Below are 21,209 nucleotides of genomic sequence, written 5' to 3' on the forward strand. Positions count from 1 at the left end.
CTATATCACACGAGAGAATTTTTTAACATCACTCTTGGCTGCTAGAAGTACTGATCTGCTTCCTCTCGTTTCTGAGAGAAAAATGAAATTGTACAACCAGATCATGATTCTGATTGGGCCATTGTAAAAGCAGATTTTAAAAAAAAAACCAGTTTTTGGATTAGCCCATACAGAATACAGTCTTACAGTTTTGAAATTTTAATAAAAATGCATGTTTAAGAACCGTAAAACAATACTAGCAACAGCATGCAGATCCCAAAAAGTCAATTAGTTGAGTGTTATGAGTCAGGAATATTCCCCCTGAAGAACTAAACTTGTCTTTCTAAAAGTGCACCAAAGGAACTACAGACTTCTAGGTTCAGGAGCCCTAATAATAATACCGTATGGATAGACAGAAACAGAAAATCCCTTCATGCACATTAGCCAATTTAAGCCTCCTACCAGTGCCTTCAGGTGGGAAGTGAAGAAATCATCCCATTGTGCAGATGAAGAAATTAAGGGTCAGAAAGAGTGAGTGATTTTCCCAGGCACAGAGTTAGTTAAGTGGTAAAGCTTAAGTTCTTATGTAGCTCATTCTACTACTCTACACTTCCAGGTATTCTTTCAAAAACATACTCTTTTTTTTTTTTAACATCTTTATTGGAGTATAATTGCTTTACAATGGTCTGTTAGTTTCTGCTTTATAACAAAGTGAATCAGCTATACATATACATATACCCCCATATCCCCTCCCTCTTGCGTCTCCCTCCCACCCTCCCTATCCCACCCCTCTAGGTGGTCACAGAGCACCAAGCTGATCTCCCTGTGCTATGCGGCTGCTTCCCACTAGCTAGCTAGTTTACGTTTGGGAGTGTGTGCCAGGCACTCAAGGCAAGGAGAACACGGTTCCTGTCCTCACCGTCTAGGAAGCAGGCATGAAAATAAATAACTGCAGTTCAACGCCATGTATTCTAAATCCTGAGCATGACGATACCACAAACTCTCCTGCAGGTGAGGAAGATGGGGGGTATTGCTTACTCTGTGCCACAGCTCTTATCAGGAATGTTTTATTCCCATAGTCTTGGGACTCGAAAAGAAAATGTGGGTAAGCAAAGAGAAAAACATGAAACATTTCCAGAATAATATGCTTGGGTTTCTCAAAATCCCATAGGACAAAACACCATAAAATAAGAGAAGGGCAAAAGTAAGCTGCAAATTAATATTTAGGCATCAAGTTTAACTGCGTTTAGCAGGAGTTTTACTTCAAGCTGGCATGGTGGAGGTGTTATATCTTTGCAAATAAAATTTTGCCATGGTTGGTGGCAGGGAAAGGAAGCTGGCTATAGGAAGACTGGCAAACAAGCAGAGAAAGAAAATGGAAGGTCGTGTTTTTGCTCCCCCACTATAGCCCTCAGATGGGTTGGAGGATTCTGCAGGACTAATACTCTTAATGAAAGCTCATTTAAGCTACAAGATGATTGACAGTGTATCCATGAGGTACCAGACAACAAGACAATTCAAACAGCCAAACAACATGCTTTTAAAAACAGGGAAAAAATCCATCAAATTAGTTTCAGTGCTAAGGGGATAGATTGCCTTTTACAAACATTATCTGAGTTTGCTGTTCAGTAATTTTCTCTCCAGATAAAGACAATGAAATGTGAATTCATTGATCCCTCCTGTGTAATCTTAAATGTAGATTTACTTTCATATTCCTTTTGTGGTCTATTTATGGAGCCTGGAATTTTAAACATCAAAAATAGAAATAAACCTCTTTTTTTTAGCAAATTCATCTATTACAGAAGCTGAGTATTAATAGAGGAGATTACAAAAAGGGATTAGCCTAAAGGTGATCTAATCCCTGTAATGTACTATTTTTTTCATCAAGGCTACCTGGACACATAGAAGGTATTTTTAGTGCTGTTTTATTGGGGGAAATTCTGTAAAAGTTTTTGGTGTTTCAGTTGTTATTTATTAAGAACCCCAAGCAGGTGCTATGGTCATAAGGCAGCAGCTTCAATGACATACACTTTTACAGGTAAATATTTTACAACTGCTTAAACCTATTAAGCATATTCAACTACTCACTCAGAAATGGTACAGAGAATAGAATTTAACTGCAACTATGTATTTCCTATGTCCTCTGGTGACACCTTTATCAAATACAGGTAGGCATTCAATTTAGGAGCAAGTGCCTAGTAAGTCATTAAAATGAACAAAAGTAGACTAAACTAATGAGAAAAATCATTCAAGCAGTAAGGGACATGAAAATCCAGTGTCTTAGTTCTTTCTTTCTTGCCTTGAGGGAAGACATCTTGTGAACTTCCATTGTCATCTGACACCCCTGTCACCTTCACCCAAACACAGGTCCTATGCAGACAGTTTAGGGAAAGGACATTGAAATTGGGACTCCTGATGGCTAGTTCACATACTAGCCATGTGAACTTGTTCAAAATTAGTTCAGCTTTCTGGAGCTCAGTCTCTTCATCTGAAAAATAAGGCAGATGGGCTCAATGACTTTGAAGGATTATGGTTCTCCCAACTCCTGGTGGGAGCTTTGGCCATGTGCACAAATATTCCCTTTGTTACAGCCACTTCCCAAGGAGAAGGGCAGGGTAGTGGAGAGGAGGGGAGGGGACTTACAGGCAACTAGGCAATCCTGACCGATGCTGAAACAATTGTCTCAAGGAGTAGGACCACACTTGGGAATTTCCATGGGGTGGAATGACCCTGTCAACTATAAAGTTAATAACCACAGTCACATCAGAAGTGTGCACCAGCCTCTTCTCTTCATCCACGCTCCTAAAAAAAAAAAAAAAAAAAAAAAAAAAAATGAACATCAAGGACAACCAGGAGCTGATCAATGAGAGGCTGGTGGCCAATCTCAAACCATCCCTAGTTCATGTACAAAGTAAAGAGTGAGCCGCTGTATGGATACTTCAGGGCAAATCGACCCGTCCTCTCTGGCCCACTTCAAACTGACCACCTCCCCAAACCCCTGTTGAAAGAAAAAGGGGGACAAAACAATAAAGATATGGTCTTGACTGAGCCCCAGGCCTACCCAGATCACCTTGGTCACTTGAGAGGGATTTACCTGACTCCTCTGAAATTTTCATACTACCTTGTTCTCTGCTTCCCATAGACTACATCCCAAGAGGCTGCTTATTTCCAGAATCCTGTCTTCTATCTCAAAAAAAAAAAAAAAGGAATTGCCCAAGTGTGGGGACTGGGCTAATCAATTCAATTTGTCACACTTCTGGGATCTTTACCATGGTCACAACTATAGTATTAACTAGTCCATGGCCATGAAATATTCTGGAGCATCCTGGGACAGAAGACACTGTAGTTCTTCCCTAGAGTCATTCAAATCCATATATTTCTAGATATCCTTTAACAACCTGAAAAAGATGTCTTAACTCACCTAGTAATATGTTGTAGTCACTCTACTGTCGTGCTCAGTGCAATGATTCTCCACAACTGGAATAAATGGCATAATGTATACAAAAGCACTTTGTGACCAGCAAGGCTCTAAACATATATAAGCATGATTTACGTCATAAGCAATACACACATATATGCTCAGTTGAAGTACTTATAAACCTGCATATCTATTTATAGTACCTGTATGCAGATTAACCAATATATGCTTGTACCTCTGTCAGTACAGCTTTCCTTATGTGCTAGCATTCACTGGATTAGGTAAATCTTTTAAATCACCTTTTCTATTTTGAGTTGAAATTGTGCAAAACTGATCTTCCTCAGTACACTTCCCCTGGAGATACTAGTTTGGGATTAATTTTTGACTCAGAATTCAGAACTTCCTAAGAAGAGTCTAAAATCCACCAACCAAAAAAAAAAAAATGCTATTGGGAAGCTATTGGAAAACCAATTCCAATTTATGCACTCAGTTTCAAAAGCCATAGTAGATATGAAATATTCTGCAGTAAGGAAGAGGGAAGGAGATTTCATGAGGTTCTACCTATGACTTATTGAAGGAGGGAATGTTTATGCTTATAAGACAATCTCTGAAACAGCCCCACTGTTGACTAGTATTTCCCGCATTGCAAGCTTGACACTTACTCTTAGAAAGAGCTCTGAATCACTTTTCCACTGACTGGGGTGAATAGGTACTGCTTTAGCCACATTTTCAAACACCTATTTTGGGAAGAGCTGGTTGGAGTTAAAATGCCACATAGGCTATGGGACACAGAAATGTCAATTGATGGCCAGGTTGATGGAGCTTGATACACTTTGGTTTTCATTACCATGTTATACAACCAACTTAACAGGCTCTCTCTGCCAACCAGTACAGGATTTATTTCTGTGATACTTACAAATGTGGGGAAACCTGTTGGAAATGTTTCTAGCTGGAAAGACTTTTTGTTTATTTTATTTTAGGATGTAAGCTATAGATAAGGATATATGATGATATACCCTTACTACTGAGAAGAAGAAATTTATTATTTAAATCTGAGCCCTATTTATGCAGACTATTGTGGAACTGCTATTTGGTTTTCAGACAGGTTTGTTCCAGGAACATTTGGTGCTAGACTATTTAGAAAACACTTATTTTAAAGCATTAGTCAATTAAATGTATTATTTAAGCAATCATTACTTTTAAAAATTTAGAGTAAATGTTTGAAAATGTAAAAATTGCCTCCAAAGATTTCTCCTGAATTAGTTCTTCCTAAAGGTCAGAATTATATTGGCTACATTTCCAAAAGGGGGTAAGGTTGGGGAGGGATTGCTTCTGTTTAAATTAACGGTCAATCCATATGTCAACAAAATCCAAATAGTAAAGGTCAATCCTAATGATGGCCGTGAGCAATTTCCGTAATTAAGTTTTCATCATCTGTGACCCGCTAAGTGTCCTTTGGGTAATGTGTGGAGGTGTACTTTTTAAAAGAGAGTAGGGAAATATTTTCATGGGCTCTAGATTATCTTGTTTTTGTTTGTTCTAAGACACTTCAAGTACTTTTAAGACTGTGAGCTGTACTCTCACCTTCTGTAATTCTGCAAGACTTCTCCCTCCTGAGTCAAAAGGAAGAGAAATTCCTATTTAGCCCCTTAGACTCAAGTCGCCATGCTTTTATACAGCCCTTAGAAAATATCACTGCTACCAAATCTTTCTATGGATAGAAAATCAAACCCAAAGAAACTAAGACTTTAAAATGTTAAGTGACTTCCCAAAGGGCATGAAATAAAAGGCTCAATGGGTTCATATTGGCTTCCTCCATCCTACAAGCTGCTTTCCTTAAAACGCACCAATTCTAAGGCATTGAAGTATGTTGATCTTTTCTGATTGTTCTGTGAAGGAGGTCTTTTACTATGAAAGTTAGCTTCAAAAGGTAATGTTTTTATAATATATTCTTAATTTTCTTAGCTAGTTTGAAGAAAGGGAACTGTAATTTCCCCAAAACTAGACATGCACTATTGCAATGAAACAAAACACTTGTGATCCAAGACAGCTTTCCATTATTAAATTATTAAGAAGGCACCCTCGTAGATAGTTAATTTGTTTTGCTGTGTATGATGTTTTTTCCTTTGGATATACTCTGCTTAAATACAAATGCCCTATGGATTATTTCAGTTTTTCTTTCTGCTTTAGTTTCCATTTTCTTACTTCCTATTAAAATGCTCTCACCTGAACTTCCTGAAATTTGATAAGATTTTAACCATTTTATTTATTAATCTGTTCATTCAGTCCTTTCCCAGATATTATTACTTGTAGTATTAATCTGATTTTTTTCACTGTTTTTCTCTGTGTTCATATTTTATTGAGTTGTGTTTTATCACATTTTCATCATTTTTATAGTTAATAACAATCTTATATTTTGTTAATGTATTTTTCTGAAGCACTTTAAGAACATTTTGGTTCAGATCTACATGAAGTAAAAATCAGTTATGCCATTCTCTGATGTAATAATTGGCAATAGAATTTGTTTGAAAAGGAGACCAGAAGCTTTCCTGATTCACTGGTAAAAGAGTAATGAGTGGTTGGACATTGAAACTGAGCCAACAAATAAGTTATGGGTTCTTTATGGCCCTAAATTCTTCTTTAAAAAATTTGAAGAACTTAAATGCTGAAAATATTACCTCCCTATTGAGGCTATGGATCACTAATAGATGGCTGTTTTAAGCTTAAATATTGATGTTTCTATGCTGGTAGCACAATTCTATTTATGCCCCCAAAATAATCATCTCTAAATAGAGATTAGAAAAATCAGAAAGTTCTCGAAAGTAACATTGTCCTCTCTGACAGTCATCTATTACACACTAACCAGCAGACTTGTTCTATTTAATGACCAAAAACTTATAAAACTGGTAGTCTGTTGTCAAAAAGACAAAATGCACACTTGGTTAAATGTTTCACCGTTAAATCAATTGTTCTAATATATTAGAGTTACTGCCGCAGAGTGTGGATTCTGAGGAATCTTGATATTCTGAAAACCTAATGCAGGCACTTAAAACTTGCCTTGAGCAAGTCCATAGAGATATCCTGCCATTAATTCAAAGCGAATCCCCTAAGAATTCCCCTTTCACACTAGTAGTATAAACTAAACAGAGAATTGAGCAGTTCTCTAGATCCTTAAGGCAAGTGATAAATTAAAAATTCATTAATCATTTTGATTGAGGCTGAGATATAGTATTATAAGAAGAATACTTCCAAGTTTAAAAAAAAAAAATCCCTTATGGAGGAAAATGAATAGGGGGTATAGTTCACCAAGAAGAAACCGTCCTTTCTCATGAGGAAAAAAAAAAAAAGGGAGGGGGAGGAGAAAGAATTAGGGACTTCAGATGCAGCCCCCTCTAGTGCTATATATAGCTTTGAGTCTCAGCTTTCTCGCCTTGATACAGTTGGGCCACGGGTGCTCTTGGTAATAACACTGAAAGCAGCAGTTTTTAAAGATATACTCAACTTTCCCCGCTCCCAGGATGTGGGATTCTAATGAAACCACCCGTGCAATCCGTGTCTGAGACACTGTAGCCTTTGGAGAGCGCCATTTGCTGAAATGTCTAGTGAGAGCTAAAATAAGCCCCTTTGGTGGAAAAAACCCGCTGAGTGGTTGAAATCAGAGCTGCAGAAGGTCACTTGCTATTTTAGTAGCTGCAAGCTGGTCCACATTTTATAGCATTACAGTTATAAACAAGAAATTGTCACCTTACTTGTCAGTTTACTTACTTTTCACCAAAATAAGCAGATGTAGCCTTTTTTCTACATAGTACTAGGCAATTTAGATGACTTCTTTTCAGACTTTGCTTTTCTATATGAATTAATACTTAACAAAATTTATTTTTCATATATTTCTTTAATATTACTTCAAAATATTATTTTTACACAATTAATTTACACAAAATATTATTAATATTTACACATATCATGCACCTCTCAACCACCTGTAAATACCTTAAGGAGGGACTTCCTTCCTACTTCTTTGATTTATTCCACAGATCACAGTGATGATTGATGAGGATCACTGTCGGGGGAGGGAGCCAAAGTTTCAGAGAGAGACAGGAGACCCAACTAATTTCTGGAATTATTTAGATACAGTCCATTTGGAAATGAAGGAAGGAGGTTAGTTCCAGCCCCAGGGTTCTACAATTTTTGCACACACTATTGAGAATTGCCATCAATTTTATTCCAGTTTTCCCTTCAAAAATTTAATTTCTCTCTTCTTATTGCCTGTCATAAGTGGATTTAAGATTACCGCTAAAGCTTCTAGGGAAGTGTAACAATTTTAACAATATTTTTCAATATTTTTCATCAAAAATGATAAAGTATATTTGCCTATATCAATTATTTTTTAAACCTCTTTATTGAGATATAATCGACATACAAAAATCTGTCTGTATTTAATGTTTACAACTTAATGAGTTTGGAGATAAGTATACACTCATGAAACCATCACCACAACCTGTGCCAAAAACATATCTCTATATCAATTATTTTAAAGATTTCTAGGATTATTCTTTCATTTGAATCACATGTCATTTCTATCTCATGAAGTTACAAATTCTATTAATTAGTTATAAGTCTTGGGTTCCAATAAGCCTTCCTTCAAGAATAGTATAAGGGTCAAAGTCTAAAAATAAAACAGCAATTTTATGGGAAAAAAAGAGATGCAAGAGAAAGTGAGAGCAGGATATTTTTCATGAAATTAACAAACAGAAAATAAGGATCATGGACTTACTATTAACCTATAATTACACACCCAGTTTTCCCTTGCCAGCATCAGTGTTTACATTTCCCCTCATCATGATTGAAAAGGAATGACTGGACTGAGTATATAAAATTGTTTTTCTCATTCCTTGATGTTGTTTTATTAACTATCAAACAGCCCACATACTCTTAGTGAAATGGACAAAGCTCTGTCTCACTGATACATACAGAATCTGAAATACTGAGGCGATATAGCTGCATTTTCAGGTCCACTTAAGAAATCTCTAGCCTCATCCCTGGTCTCAGGAAAAGGAGAGTGTAGAGTCCATGGGCGTCACCTCTGAAGGTGGTAGAATTTCCCATTATTCAGTCATCAGGGCCATATTTCTGTTGCACCCATTATCCCAGCACAGTGCGTGCTGACTCCTTCTTCAACATGTGCTTTCTGCAGCCCAAGCTGGTTAAAGGATCCGACCAAAACTGGGCTCTGAGAAGCAACTGCAATCCAAATCAGGGAAACGGATGAAGGGTGTGCGATTGCCCAGAAAGATTCCATATCCCCTGTTCTTTTACCTCAGTCTTTTTGTCTGGACTTTCTCATGTGGTTGGTCCCTAGAGATGACAGCGTTTACTATTACCTTTTCTATTTTTCCAGGCAAGGACTCTTGAAAGTTCCTTTGGCTCCCAGCACGAACTTTGCATACTGTATTCATTGTCTCTCCCTTTTGTCCCTTCTTTTTAAATCCTTCTCCCCTTTTCACAACTGCAGACTCTCAGTCCAAGCAGACCATCTCCTCTGATGTTCATGCATCTTTCTAATCGACAGAATGAGCCTTCAGGCCTTGCTCCCGAGGGACCAAGTCTAGCTTTACTGTGTGGTGTACTGACCCCCAGGCCTGAGCCTTGAGAGGGTCAAGTCGGTTTTTGCACGTGGCTCACCTTTGCACTGCAGACCCGTGAAAGGAAGTGGAGAAGGATCACTCCTGCTACTGCTGCTACTGTGTCTTAGCTTTCATTGATATATGTCTTATCTCAAAAAGAGATCTGCCTTTTACGTCTCACCACAAGGGTATGGGAAATAATTGCCCATGTTTAATGTTAAAGCCATCATGAGTGCTTAGGCTTTAAGATCATCAAACAAAGGGTCAGTCTTAGCTTTCTAAAATCCTTTGTCAAATAAAGCGGAAAACGAGGGGACAAATGGATGGATGGATATTTTCAACATTATATTTACTAACTCAACATTGGCTGAGTACCTACTATATTTAATTCTCTCTCTCTCTCTCTCTCTCACACACACACACACACATACACACACACACCCTGCTGGTCCTATGCCTCCTCCTTCAGAATTCTCCTGAATCTAGCCCCTCCACTCTGTCTCTGTCATTCTCACCTGTTCTAGAAGCTCCTCATATCTTGTCTGTGTTTTTCACAACAGCCTGATTAATCTCACTTACTCCTTAATGCCATCTCGTCTTCTTTGCCGTGGCCATTGTCACCCTTTTAAAACAAAAAACTGACCATGTCACCCTCCTGCTTCACAGCTTCCACTAGCTCTTAATCGCCTACAAGGTAAAATCCAAACTCCATGGCCATGCTTACGCAGCTGTTGCATCTCCAGTCACAGTGTCTATCCCTAGTCCCTTCCTCCCCATCTCTTCAATGCACTCTGTATTGCAAACACTACAGACTTTTTGCTGGAAAAGACAGAGCTGATTTCAACTCCATTTGTTAGCTCTGTAAAAATGGGTCTAAAGTCACTCACTCTTTCTGAACCTCACTTTTTTCCTCAGTCAAAGGGAAATTGTTTGTAAAAGGTAAGGATTGTAAAGATGTAAAGTTTAATGTCAGCAGTTATCTAGCTCAGAGCTAGTTTTCTCTCTGTGCCCTTTCATCATCCCCTCTGCCTGAGGTCCGTCTTTCTCTTCATGTGACAAATTCCTGCTCAGACCCAGGTCAACAGGCATCTTCTCTGTGGATAGTTTTCTGCCTTCCTCAGACTGAGTTAGTTACTTTCTTCTTTGGGCTTCCACAATAGCTCAGGGCATTTGTTACGTCATGATATGACATGATATTATTATAAGATCCTTTTAAGAAAAGAAAATGTCTGTTTTTAAACTCTGTACCTTAACTTGGTATATAATAGCTTCTCAAAAAGTATTTGTGAACATGTGAATGAATATATGAAGGCACTATGCTGGGTTCTGCAGTCCGTCTCTTGAAGAACTCACAATCTGGAAGGGTGTAGAAACATCCATTCAAATAAGCTCAGTGGGAGTCTGACTGGAATAAAGGTTCAGTTGGGGGTGGAATTAAAGTGTAATGGCAGCTGGCCCTTCTATGTGAGGACACAGGGAAGCAGGGAAACCTCCAGGAATGGCCATCTGAGCTGAGTCCTAACGCATCCATGTGGACTTAACTTTCAATTTTGCTTAATCTGCCCACATGTTTATTACGTCCACTCCTCATACCCCATAGAACCCTAAACTTTGGTGGCAGAAGGTCAGGGAATTCTTAAACCTTGGCCAGCAATTCTCAGGAGATATTGTAAAGGAACAGATAAAAAAAGTTTTTCATAGTGCAATTTTGAGTGCAATTGTAATTTTGCTTATAAACCCTGAAGCCTGTAAATTACTGACAAATCGGTATATCTTTGAAATGAAAACAGACTACACCAAGAAGATAAAGGTTTGAAAACTATAGAGCCATAAAAATCTTATGTTTTCATTATATACCTACTGAGGAATAGATATGTTTTTTTAAGAGTCTAAGTAATTAGACTGCCCAAATGAAATTGAAAAATGATGAACCATGACATACCAATCTATTTTAATATGATGTATAGAATATTTCCTGCCCTTTTTTTACAACATAGGAGGATGTTCAATAAATTTTTGAATATAGGATTTTTCAAAGAAAGGATTTTTATAGCATGATAAGCAATGAAAGTCTAGAAACGCTCAATGCTGAATCCAATAGAGCATAGCCATAATCATAAGTTAGCATTTTGTAGCATCTTCTACATCCATTAGTTTATAGTTCTGATTGAATAACTCTAATAAATATCGAAATATCCTCCTTCAGTAGCACTGATTCCAAAATTAAATAGCTCTGTTTCATCTCCACTGGGTGGTCAGATTCCTTCCCTGATGAAAAACTATGTAGAATGTCCTAATAATGACAATCGTGGCTACCATTTATTCAGTGTTTATAATGTGCCAGGCAATGGATATATGAGATTTTTTATTTTGAAGGTTCATTAGAAGCTTAAGCTTACATTTTTTATTCTCTATATTACTAAAACTCAATTTATTTCACTCCATATATACCAGAAGCTTAGCAAGGTAAAAAAAGAAAACGGTACCTAAGTACTGCTTTGAGAATTATCCTGGAGAAATGAAATATTGCTATTTAGAAAGAACAGAAATTGCATTTAAAATGGCACCACCTGAAACACAAGAAAAACTCCATTTCTATATGAGCCAAGAGCAGTTACCAGGCAGAAAATTTGGTCATCTTCATTCTACTCACATCCCACTTACAGAATTCCTAAGTACAGAATTTCAATTTCAATTTCAATTTCACCTTCATGTGTTCAAATAGCAGAGGGGGGATTATGAGGGGACCTTCTGCCAGCTCTATCCAACTTCGGGGGACTCACTGCAGGTTGTTAAGGAGAGCTCTTATGTCTGGTTCTATCACTCAACTTCCATACCTCGAAACCCAAAATAATCGATATTTAAGATACAGTACTAAATACAACCCATTTGGAATAAATGGCCCCCCAAAATTGATTGTGCTTATTTCTACTTTTTTTATGAATAAAACCATTTGCTCTTTTTTAACTTTTTCAGGGAAACATTTTATCTTATGAAAAATTTGGAAGAAGAATATAAGGGCCCTCATGACCCAGCTTCAAAATTATCACCTCATGAGTCCATATCATTTCATCTCCCTCTCACATTATTTATGGAAGATATCTACATGGTTCCAAAGTCAAATCTACAAAAATAATACCATCAGAGAAGTCTGGCTTCTATCCCTGTGCCCCCATTCTCTTCTCTTTCCTCTATAGAAAACTATTTTTTTAGATTATTGTTTAATCCTCCCTTTTTAAAATATAAGCAAAACATTTATATTTCAATTCCTCCTTTCTGAGATAGATAAACACTGGGGATCTAGTGATTTTCCAAATATTTTAAAGTTTTTGGAGTTTACACTGACTGTTACAGTGTGACAAGTGTTACAAGACTGTGAGTGGACTTTCAGGCCAAAAATCAAGAAACATGGTACATGGTAATTTGTATTTATTTTAAAAATAAATATCTATTTGAACACTTTACAACTTTAAGACCCCAGTTTTGTGACCAAAAAGAGGAGGAAAAGGCAGTTAATTTTGATTAAAAGACTGAAAATTGAAAAAAAGCAATAAAGAGTTTATCTGGAGATTTTCAAATAGATAGTAATGTTAAAGACATGCTCATACAATTGGAGTATCTCCAAAAGGCATTCCTACAGGAAACACATTAACAGCAGGTTTCTTTCCACAGAGTGGGATTTTATTCACAAACCCTCAAACTGATATTCTTTCTCATAGATCGAATTGCACAGAACATCATTAAGTCCCATCTGGAGACATGTCAATACACCATGGAGGAGCTACACCAGCTGGCGTGGCAGATCCACACGTATGAAGAAATTAAAGCGTATCAAAGCAAGGTACTCTGGGAAACTACAGGAAAGTTTTTCTGTGATTTCTCTGTTTCTGGCTTTTTCAGCCTCTGCACTGTTGACGTTTCAGACTGGACAATTCTTTGCTGTAAGGATCGCCCTGCACATTGGAGGATGTTTAGCATCATCCTTGGTCTCTACCCACTGGGTGCCAGTAGCAGCCCCTCACCCATAGCTGTGACAACCCAAATGTCTCCAGATGTTGCCAGATGTTCACTGGGGGGCAAAACGACCCCGACTGAAAGCCACTGCCCTATTTGAGTGACAGGGGAGACTGTGCCCACATCAGGTGATCTTAGGACATCTCATAGTGGTTTCTTGCAGCCAGGCAAGGAATAGGAGCAATTGAAAAAGTCATAGCAGGAATAATAGCTGCAAACTTACGCTACAAAGATACGCAACAACGCATTCTGAATGTTTTTTCTTGCCCTACATGTTTAAAAAGGACCAAAGGAAAAAGGGACAACTCACCCTACATTTTTACTGTTACTATTTTGATTATTTTTGTGTCCGTTAGAGAAGGTTTTAAGAGAAGGAATTTGTTGCTGTTTTTGTTGTTGTTGTTTTGACTCACATTAATTTTCTACAGGATTGAGATCCATAATCACAAAACCTACCAGTAAATGAAATTTTAATAAAATATATAAATGTATCTATATCTAAATATATGACTACAACATACTGATTTTTCTCCAGTGGAATAATTAAATGTTACCACTTTTATATGAATAAGGAGACAAAAGCATAGGTATTGTTATGGTCAATAAAAAACAGAATTAACACATAACTTGGATTTATGTTTCCCATTCCAAAGAAAATAACCCAAGGATCAAAATACATTTCCAGGGTTCTATATTACTTAAGAGAGTGATTTGATTTGATGTCTTTTCCCTTGAAATTTTTTTTGTACCAAAAAGCAGTCTCCATAAGTTCTGGGAAAAGAACACAACATAAAAATATTACAGATTTAGTGTCTGTCAGGTACACGTGGAAATAATTTTATGGAAGCCTGTGAATGAAATTGCTATTCCTCAGTGTAAGAGTTTGATTTTACAAAATAGACTAAGAGCTTGAGTTTGTTTAGGTGAGGAGAAGGAGGCAAAATAATAAAGAAACTATAAATGCCTATCTTTTTGTACTGTTGCAATATTTCCATTATTTTAGCCTCATTACTTTGATAATTGCAGTGTATCAAGGTTCAAACAGGTCAAAGCAATATCTTAGAAAATATTGCCTCTCTTCTAAAGGTGGGTAAATTCCTACCATGGACCCCAAGTGACAGGTAAGCGCCAGTTAGGGCAACCTTGAGTATTTCACTGAGTCTCCAAGTTGTTCTTTGCTCCATGTACATTCTGTGTTTTCTCTCTTGAAGTCCAGGGAAGCACTGTGGCAGCAATGTGCCATCCAGATCACTCACGCCATCCAATATGTGGTAGAGTTTGCAAAGCGAATAACAGGCTTCATGGAACTCTGTCAAAATGATCAAATCCTACTTCTGAAGTCAGGTAAGCAAGAAGATTCATGGGGGGCCTATTTTAGACCAGGATGTGGTTGACCCTTAGCTTGCTGTTAGTTCTAGAAAATCCTCCATCCAACATGTAGCTCATTTTTACCACCCACGCTGTCAGCCAACTCCCAAAGGAAACTCTCAGTAATAAAAATGCCCTGATAGTCATTCAGTTCCCCTTTGAAGTCAAATACAATTTTGCTTATTGAAAGTGGAGCTATTAATTGTGGAGGTTGAGATACCCAGCTTGACAGGCAGTGCTAGTAATTAGCGTGTCAAGGTGGCTGAATTGCTGAGCTGGCTCTAAAATGTACTACTTGCCTTCTGTTGGGGGGGGGAAAAGAATCCAGGCTAGCTGAGCTCTGCCTCTGTGGTCATTTCCAGTCATTTTAATGAGGATAGCCTGCAGCCAGAATACACCGGGAGAAACTCACTCTGCTCTAATCCTTCCTCCCACTTCTCCCTCACACTCTCTGACACACGCACAGTCACTTAGGAAGCAACTCAGGAAACTTTGCACATGATTGACCTTGCAGCTGCCATTATCCAAACAGGAAAAAAATGTATTTGTCTTTTTTGGCCCCCTTTGAAAATAGAAAATAAGAACCACTATGGTGTTCATGTGAACCTTCATGGTCCTGGGCTATAGCAAATAATAATAACATAATTTATATATATGCAATAACATACATATATATGTTTATGTTTACCTGTGACATCTCTTTTAATCTCGTGTGCTCAGTAATTATTTCCATCGTATAGAAGAGGAAGCAAAGATTCAGGGCAGTGAAGGGCTGTGTTCAATACCACATAGCCAGTATCTGGCAAAGCTGGCTTATTTTTTTTTAATTAATTTTTATTGGAGTATAGTTGCTTTACAATGTTGTGTTAGTTTCTACTGTACAAAAAGAGGTGTGGAGAAAAGCTGCCTTTTGAACTTGAGCCAAATAAAATAATTATTCTAAGTTGCTGCTGCTTCTTTACCAAATGATTAAAGTTGGTGCCAATCTTGACTCAAACATTAACTTGATGTATTAGTTGCTGGATAAAAACAATCCCAAAACTTAGTTCAAACAATGATAATCATTTATTTTGCTTCCAAAGCTACAGTTTGAGCAGGGCTTAGCAAGGGATGGCTTGTGGTGTTCACTGAGGCAACTTGACTGAGGGCAGGAGGACCCACTTGCATACTGGCTCATGTACATGGCTGGCAATTTGTGCTGGTTGACAGCCCAGAGTTCAGTCAAGGCTTTGGGCTCAGGGGGGCCTCAGTTCCTATCCTCCACCGACTGCTTGGACTTTCTCACAGCATGGTTGCTAGGTTTCAAAAGTTAGCATTTCAAGAGAGCAAGGCAGAAGTGTGTAGCATTTTTCTGACTTAGCTTCAAAAGTCCCATAGGGTTACTTCCACTGCACCTGTTAGTCAAGGCAGTCATGTAGGTCCACCTGGGTTTAAGTGTAGGAGACATGGAATGTAGAAGAATGTAAGGGGTCAAGGGAAGTGCCTTCCATATTGTAGATAGTGAATAAATGGTACCTATTATTGTTTTTCTCAGAAAAGCATTACTTCAATTAATATTTTCAGATTCCTTCTTATGCGTAAGCCCCTATGCTAAGGTGACATAGGAGGGAAAGCAGATACATCAGCAGAACAAAGAAATAAAACACAGACATAAATATACATGGCAGCGTTAAGCAAGGCACCAGGGGTACAGTTGGGTACAACATGGGTGTAGCCAAATCATCTATATGATGTTCTCATGCAAATTTCTGACTTCTGAGCCTGGGTGTCACCTTCCAACACACTGTGGGGCAAAAGCCCATTTCTCCAAAATGTGGAGAAACTTTGCAGTACTTGCTCAGGATGTCAGTAAATGTTCAGAGGGAAAAACAAAGGTAGTGAACTAATTCATTTAATAAATATTTATTAAGCACCTACTATGTGCCAGGGACTTTTCTAGGTGATGGAGATATAACAGTGAATACAATAACCACAACTGCCTATGGCTGCAGATGAAGGTCCTGCCACCACTGGGCTAACAGAGAACTCAGAAATGTTAGGTTCATCAGGGTTGAACAAACTCCTTCATGTTGGGACTTCAACAGCCTTTGACCTGTGAATGTTGATTATAACTCCCTGGAGTGGATAATGTTCAGCCTTTTGCCAAAACTTATTTGACCAAGAAACCCTCATTTCAAAGATACCAGGACATAAATGGTACCCTCAAGAAACATCCTGAAGGTGTCCCTATTGAATTCATTGTATGCAGAAATATACATGCAGTGTGTTAAAAACTGAGGCAGAGAACAGGTTTCCCCAACAGCAAAACTTCTACAAAAGTTAACAGACTGAACTTGCCTGCTGCAAATTTCCTTTCTGGGCCACTTATCATCACCGGTGAATTTAAGAGTTGAAACTAACTTCATTATCAGTCAAAAATAGGGGGGAAAGTATGCTTCTGAAGAAAATGTTTTGGCCCTTCATTTTAGTCACCTTTAAAGTATATTTTGTCTTTAATTCCTCACATAGACGTCAAGAGAGCTTTATTTCTAACATAGTTCTTTTTTACTTGGGAAGGAATCTTGAGGTGTTTCTGAATGTGTGTGTCTATGTGTCTATGTGTGTGTTTTAAAGTTTTTTAAAGTCTCTTGACCTATATGCAGTAGTAACCTCTTTATATATATATTGTGTGTGTGTGTGTATATATATATATATATATATATATATATATATATATATATATATATATATACATACACACACACACACACGCATTTGAAATTTTTTTCTCATAGGTTGCTTGGAAGTGGTTTTAGTGAGAATGTGCCGTGCCTTCAACCCATTAAACAACACTGTTCTGTTTGAAGGAAAATATGGAGGAATGCAAATGTTCAAGGCCTTAGGTGAGTTCACCTTTGATGATGACACAATTTTATTAACTACCATCAGTTTCTCCACTAAAAGAAATGCCTTGATTCTCTAACATGACTTAGTATCTCATTATTCAATAAGGGTTGGACTCGGGGAGCCTCCAGTGTTTCATCTAACTCCTCTGACTTTACAGTTGTGCCTCCAAATATAAAAGGAAGGAAAGAAACGTGGACCCTGTTGACACCAACATGCTTCATTCAGAAATCAACAAAAACTAATTCTAAAGAACTGGGATGCGTTCTAGGCATTCTTTGTAGGATCAGTTTTTCTTTTACCTTCTAGCTTACTGCTTCACAAAGTATATTATGTAGACCACTGGTGGTCCATGGGTGACCTCTTAAGTTTCTTATGCAAATTTATAATCATTAGTTAAGATGCTTAAAAGAGGAGCTCTTTCATTTGTTTCGCACCCAGGGTAGTGACTTTCTCCGTTAATTCATGAAGTTCTGGGAGCACAGATAGCGTGGCTGCCGACCAGCCCAAAATGATCCCCAGACCATTCTTGTGGGAGGGCAGGACAGAGTCGGTCTCTGGAAGTGTGTCATTCACATCCAGTCATCAGTGCACGGCATGGATAAGAACGTTAGCAAAGATGGGCTGGTGCCAGGAAAGGTTTTAACAATTGACAGTGCCATTTGTTCCACATCCTGCCCACGGACATCAAAGAAGGCCACTGCCCTTTCACCTTTTGTGCTGTCAGTTGATATGGCAGCCAATGGCAAATCCACCGGGGCCGGCAGTGTTTCCCTCCTGCAGCTGATACACATCCATGTCATCTCCAAGGCTAGATTTTCAAGAAAGGAGGAAAAACCTTGGCAAGCAACTTGGGTATATTTCCAGCTTCATAAAATAAACATTTACCAAGGATCCGTATAGGGATGAAGCATTATTTTGCCAGAACTCACAATGGCTAAGCAACTGACCTGCGAGTCATTCATTAGAAGGTAAACATAAATGAATGTTTGCTCCTCAATCGAATTTCCAGGAAATTACCAAATTTGAAAGTCACTTCATCTCCATTCGCTTAGCTTGAGGCCCCTGGACATCCTACATTGCCAGTGACATCCTATAAGTGCCACTAAGACTGACAGCTCATGGCCCATTATACATGTTTTAGGTTTTCTATGAATGCTATGTCTGTGCTAAAGGATCCCCAAATCACTAATTTAAAATTTTTTAGTTGGAGCTAATTTCAAACTTACAAGATTAGATTGGGGTTATATATTCCCGGTTGGATATTACAATGGATGCACACCATTTCTATCTGCCCCTCATTGGTAATGTTGACTTTCATTACCTGGTCAAGATGTTGCCCAATTTTCTCATTCTATACTTACCACTAAATCATTTGTTATGGTCAGGAACTTAGAAATATTTTTTCTGTGTGCCTAGTATGCAAATCCTTGAATAACTTCTTGATTATGGGACTTTTCTTACTGTTGTCCCATTCTGTTCAAGTATTTTCATTTAATTTGCTTTCTTTTATAGGTTCTGATGACCTAGTGAATGAAGCATTTGACTTTGCAAAGAATTTGTGTTCCTTGCAGCTGACTGAAGAAGAGATTGCTTTGTTCTCATCTGCTGTTCTGATATCTCCAGGTAGGGAAGTCTGAGGTCCTTACCTTTTTAAAAAAAGAAACTGTTTTGCTATCTTTAACATGAATTGCATCTACCTAAGCCAAGGTGCTCTGAAGAAACTTTAAAAGAACTATATTTTCTTTAGCAAGCTTGTGATATTTTTGGACAATTCAAAGGAAAGTAGCCTCAGGTTAATTTAAATATCAGTTTTGTCCCAAATGCAAGAGTAGGATGTGTGGTAAGGGTGACTCCAGATTCAGAAAAGCATAATCATTTCTTAACAGATAAATGAAGACAAATAGTGGCCTGAGTTATAACTAAGTTCTACTTTGATTTTAAGAATAAAGGACATAGACAAAAATGTCCAGTTAGGTGAGACTTAGTAGAAATATACCTGAATGAACAAACCAGCATAGAGACTAAAAATAAGTAAAGCATATATTTTCTCCTCTTTAAATATCTCTTTCATTGGTTTTTCTATCCAAATTAATGTTGGCGTTCTCACTTCAGGCAAATGCCTCTTTTTTTTTTTATGCAATATTAGAAGCTTTAAAAGGAGGTAAGGACAGCAGAGGAAAAAAATGGCTCTTACTAAAGACTGGTAAAGGAAGACTCTCTGATGTGGTGGTAGACATTCTAGGACAGGCTCTGTCACCAGGTATCTGTGTGATCTTAAACACTTGACCCCTCAGAGCCTCAGTTTCCTCACCTGTAAAGTAAGAGGGTTGAGCTTCATAATAATAAAGACCTCGTCTAGCTCTGAAATGCAGTAAACAGCAAAAAGTTTTCAAAGAAGGTAAGGTATGACATTTATAGATCAAATAGCACTATAGCCATTGAAATTCTTTTTAAAAGTATATGCTGGCTTGAAAATGTATGGAATCCTAATAAATGCATGGCTCAACCAGAATGAAAAGTCAGAGTTGCTCATTCAGTCATCTGTTCAGTTAGATTTGGGGTCAAGGAATAGGAGTTTTATTGACAGTTCTCTATGAAAAGAAAGACACATTCCTGGTCATTTTTATGGTCAAGAGACTCATTCCTTCTATAAACCGTTTATCTCTAGAGACTTGATCTTTTCTTATACCTAACATTTTTCAGTGAGGCTGGAAGAAATTACTCTTCCCTGTGATGGGACATGTTGACATGTCACTCTAGCTATGTCTACCCATAATACGGCCTTCACACGTTGTATCTGTTAGGCTTTATTTACTTATTTTATGAGGATTTGTATGAGGATAAATTTTATGAGGATTTTTTAAATTTGCTTCTTTTATTTAACTACTTTATCAAAAATGGAAATTAGTTATCAATTGGCATATCATCACTAACAGTTTCTTTTGTGGCTCTGTCTAAAATCAAGCTGTTCCTCCAGGCTTTTTCCTTTTCCTTTTTCTTTTTTTTAACCCTAGAAAGTTTCCCAGACTTGGCAGCACAAAGATAAAAGGAAGAAGTGACAAGCAATATTTATTTCTGGTAGCAACCACTTGCCAAATAATTTTCCTCCTACCGTTTTCTCATTGCATTTGATTGCTCCCATTGATTATAGTTCAGTTGAAGATTAGTTCTAAGCCTTTGAGTCTATGATGAGGGAGGTAGTTTCACTCTGGTTCCTGGCTCATCAAAGGAAGCATTACAAAAGTCACTGTCCTCGTAGGTATGTGTGTGACAAGTCAGTAAATTCCCAGCAGCAAATATTTAAGACATGGTATATCAAATCTAAACAATCCATGAAGATAACTGCCCCAGTTGGAAGGCAAGCCTGCTTCTTATGAGTTAGAAATCAGCTGAACTATGAGCCTTTTTCTAGGAAGAAATGCTAAAGCCATCAAACTCCACGGAGTTTGGAAGCATGATATTTAGCTTATTCTACCCAGTGGGGAATCTTCCAGCCCCGGTCACAGACCCACACTCAGAGGCTTCTGCAACTCCAAGATACCTTGTTTGCCACCCTGGCCTAGTGCCATATTCAAAAAGAGAGGAAAGACAGTATTCCAGCCTGTGTAGGCTCCATCGCATGCCAGACCCCACCCTTCCGCCCAAGTTCTTGCCATAATAGTTACTGTCTATTCAGCTCCAGATAGTTTAGGGAAGGGAGAGGCAGGGGAACTTAATGTATTCTGATTGACAATTGTCACTGAAGGCTTTTGTGCTCACTTACGTAAGGGTTTGCTTAACTGTTGGCTAGACTTGTCCTGGCCCTGTCTAGGATTACAGAATCGAGTTTCTCACCTGACCTGAACGTGTTCAGAAGGATCGTGTCCAAGTTCTTTTCCATGAGTATTTGTTCAGCGTTTGGAGACTCTAGGTGTCTCTTC

At 38.0% G+C, this 21,209-nt stretch overlaps 1 protein-coding gene across 1 annotated transcript in view; it reads left to right on the plus strand.

Moving 5' to 3' along the window:
• The window catches only part of RORB (RAR related orphan receptor B), a 48,871-nt gene that overhangs the window by 16,653 nt on the left and 11,009 nt on the right, over window positions 1–21,209 (plus strand). The window contains exons 4-7 of the mRNA XM_059926670.1: window positions 12,741–12,862; window positions 14,247–14,379; window positions 17,178–17,285; window positions 18,802–18,912. Coding sequence (XP_059782653.1) covers window positions 12,741–12,862; window positions 14,247–14,379; window positions 17,178–17,285; window positions 18,802–18,912 — 474 coding nt within the window. The remainder of the gene's footprint in view (window positions 1–12,740; window positions 12,863–14,246; window positions 14,380–17,177; window positions 17,286–18,801; window positions 18,913–21,209) is intronic.

Source organism: Balaenoptera ricei, chromosome 6 (assembly GCF_028023285.1).
Source record: "Balaenoptera ricei isolate mBalRic1 chromosome 6, mBalRic1.hap2, whole genome shotgun sequence".
NCBI lineage: Eukaryota > Metazoa > Chordata > Mammalia > Artiodactyla > Balaenopteridae > Balaenoptera > Balaenoptera ricei.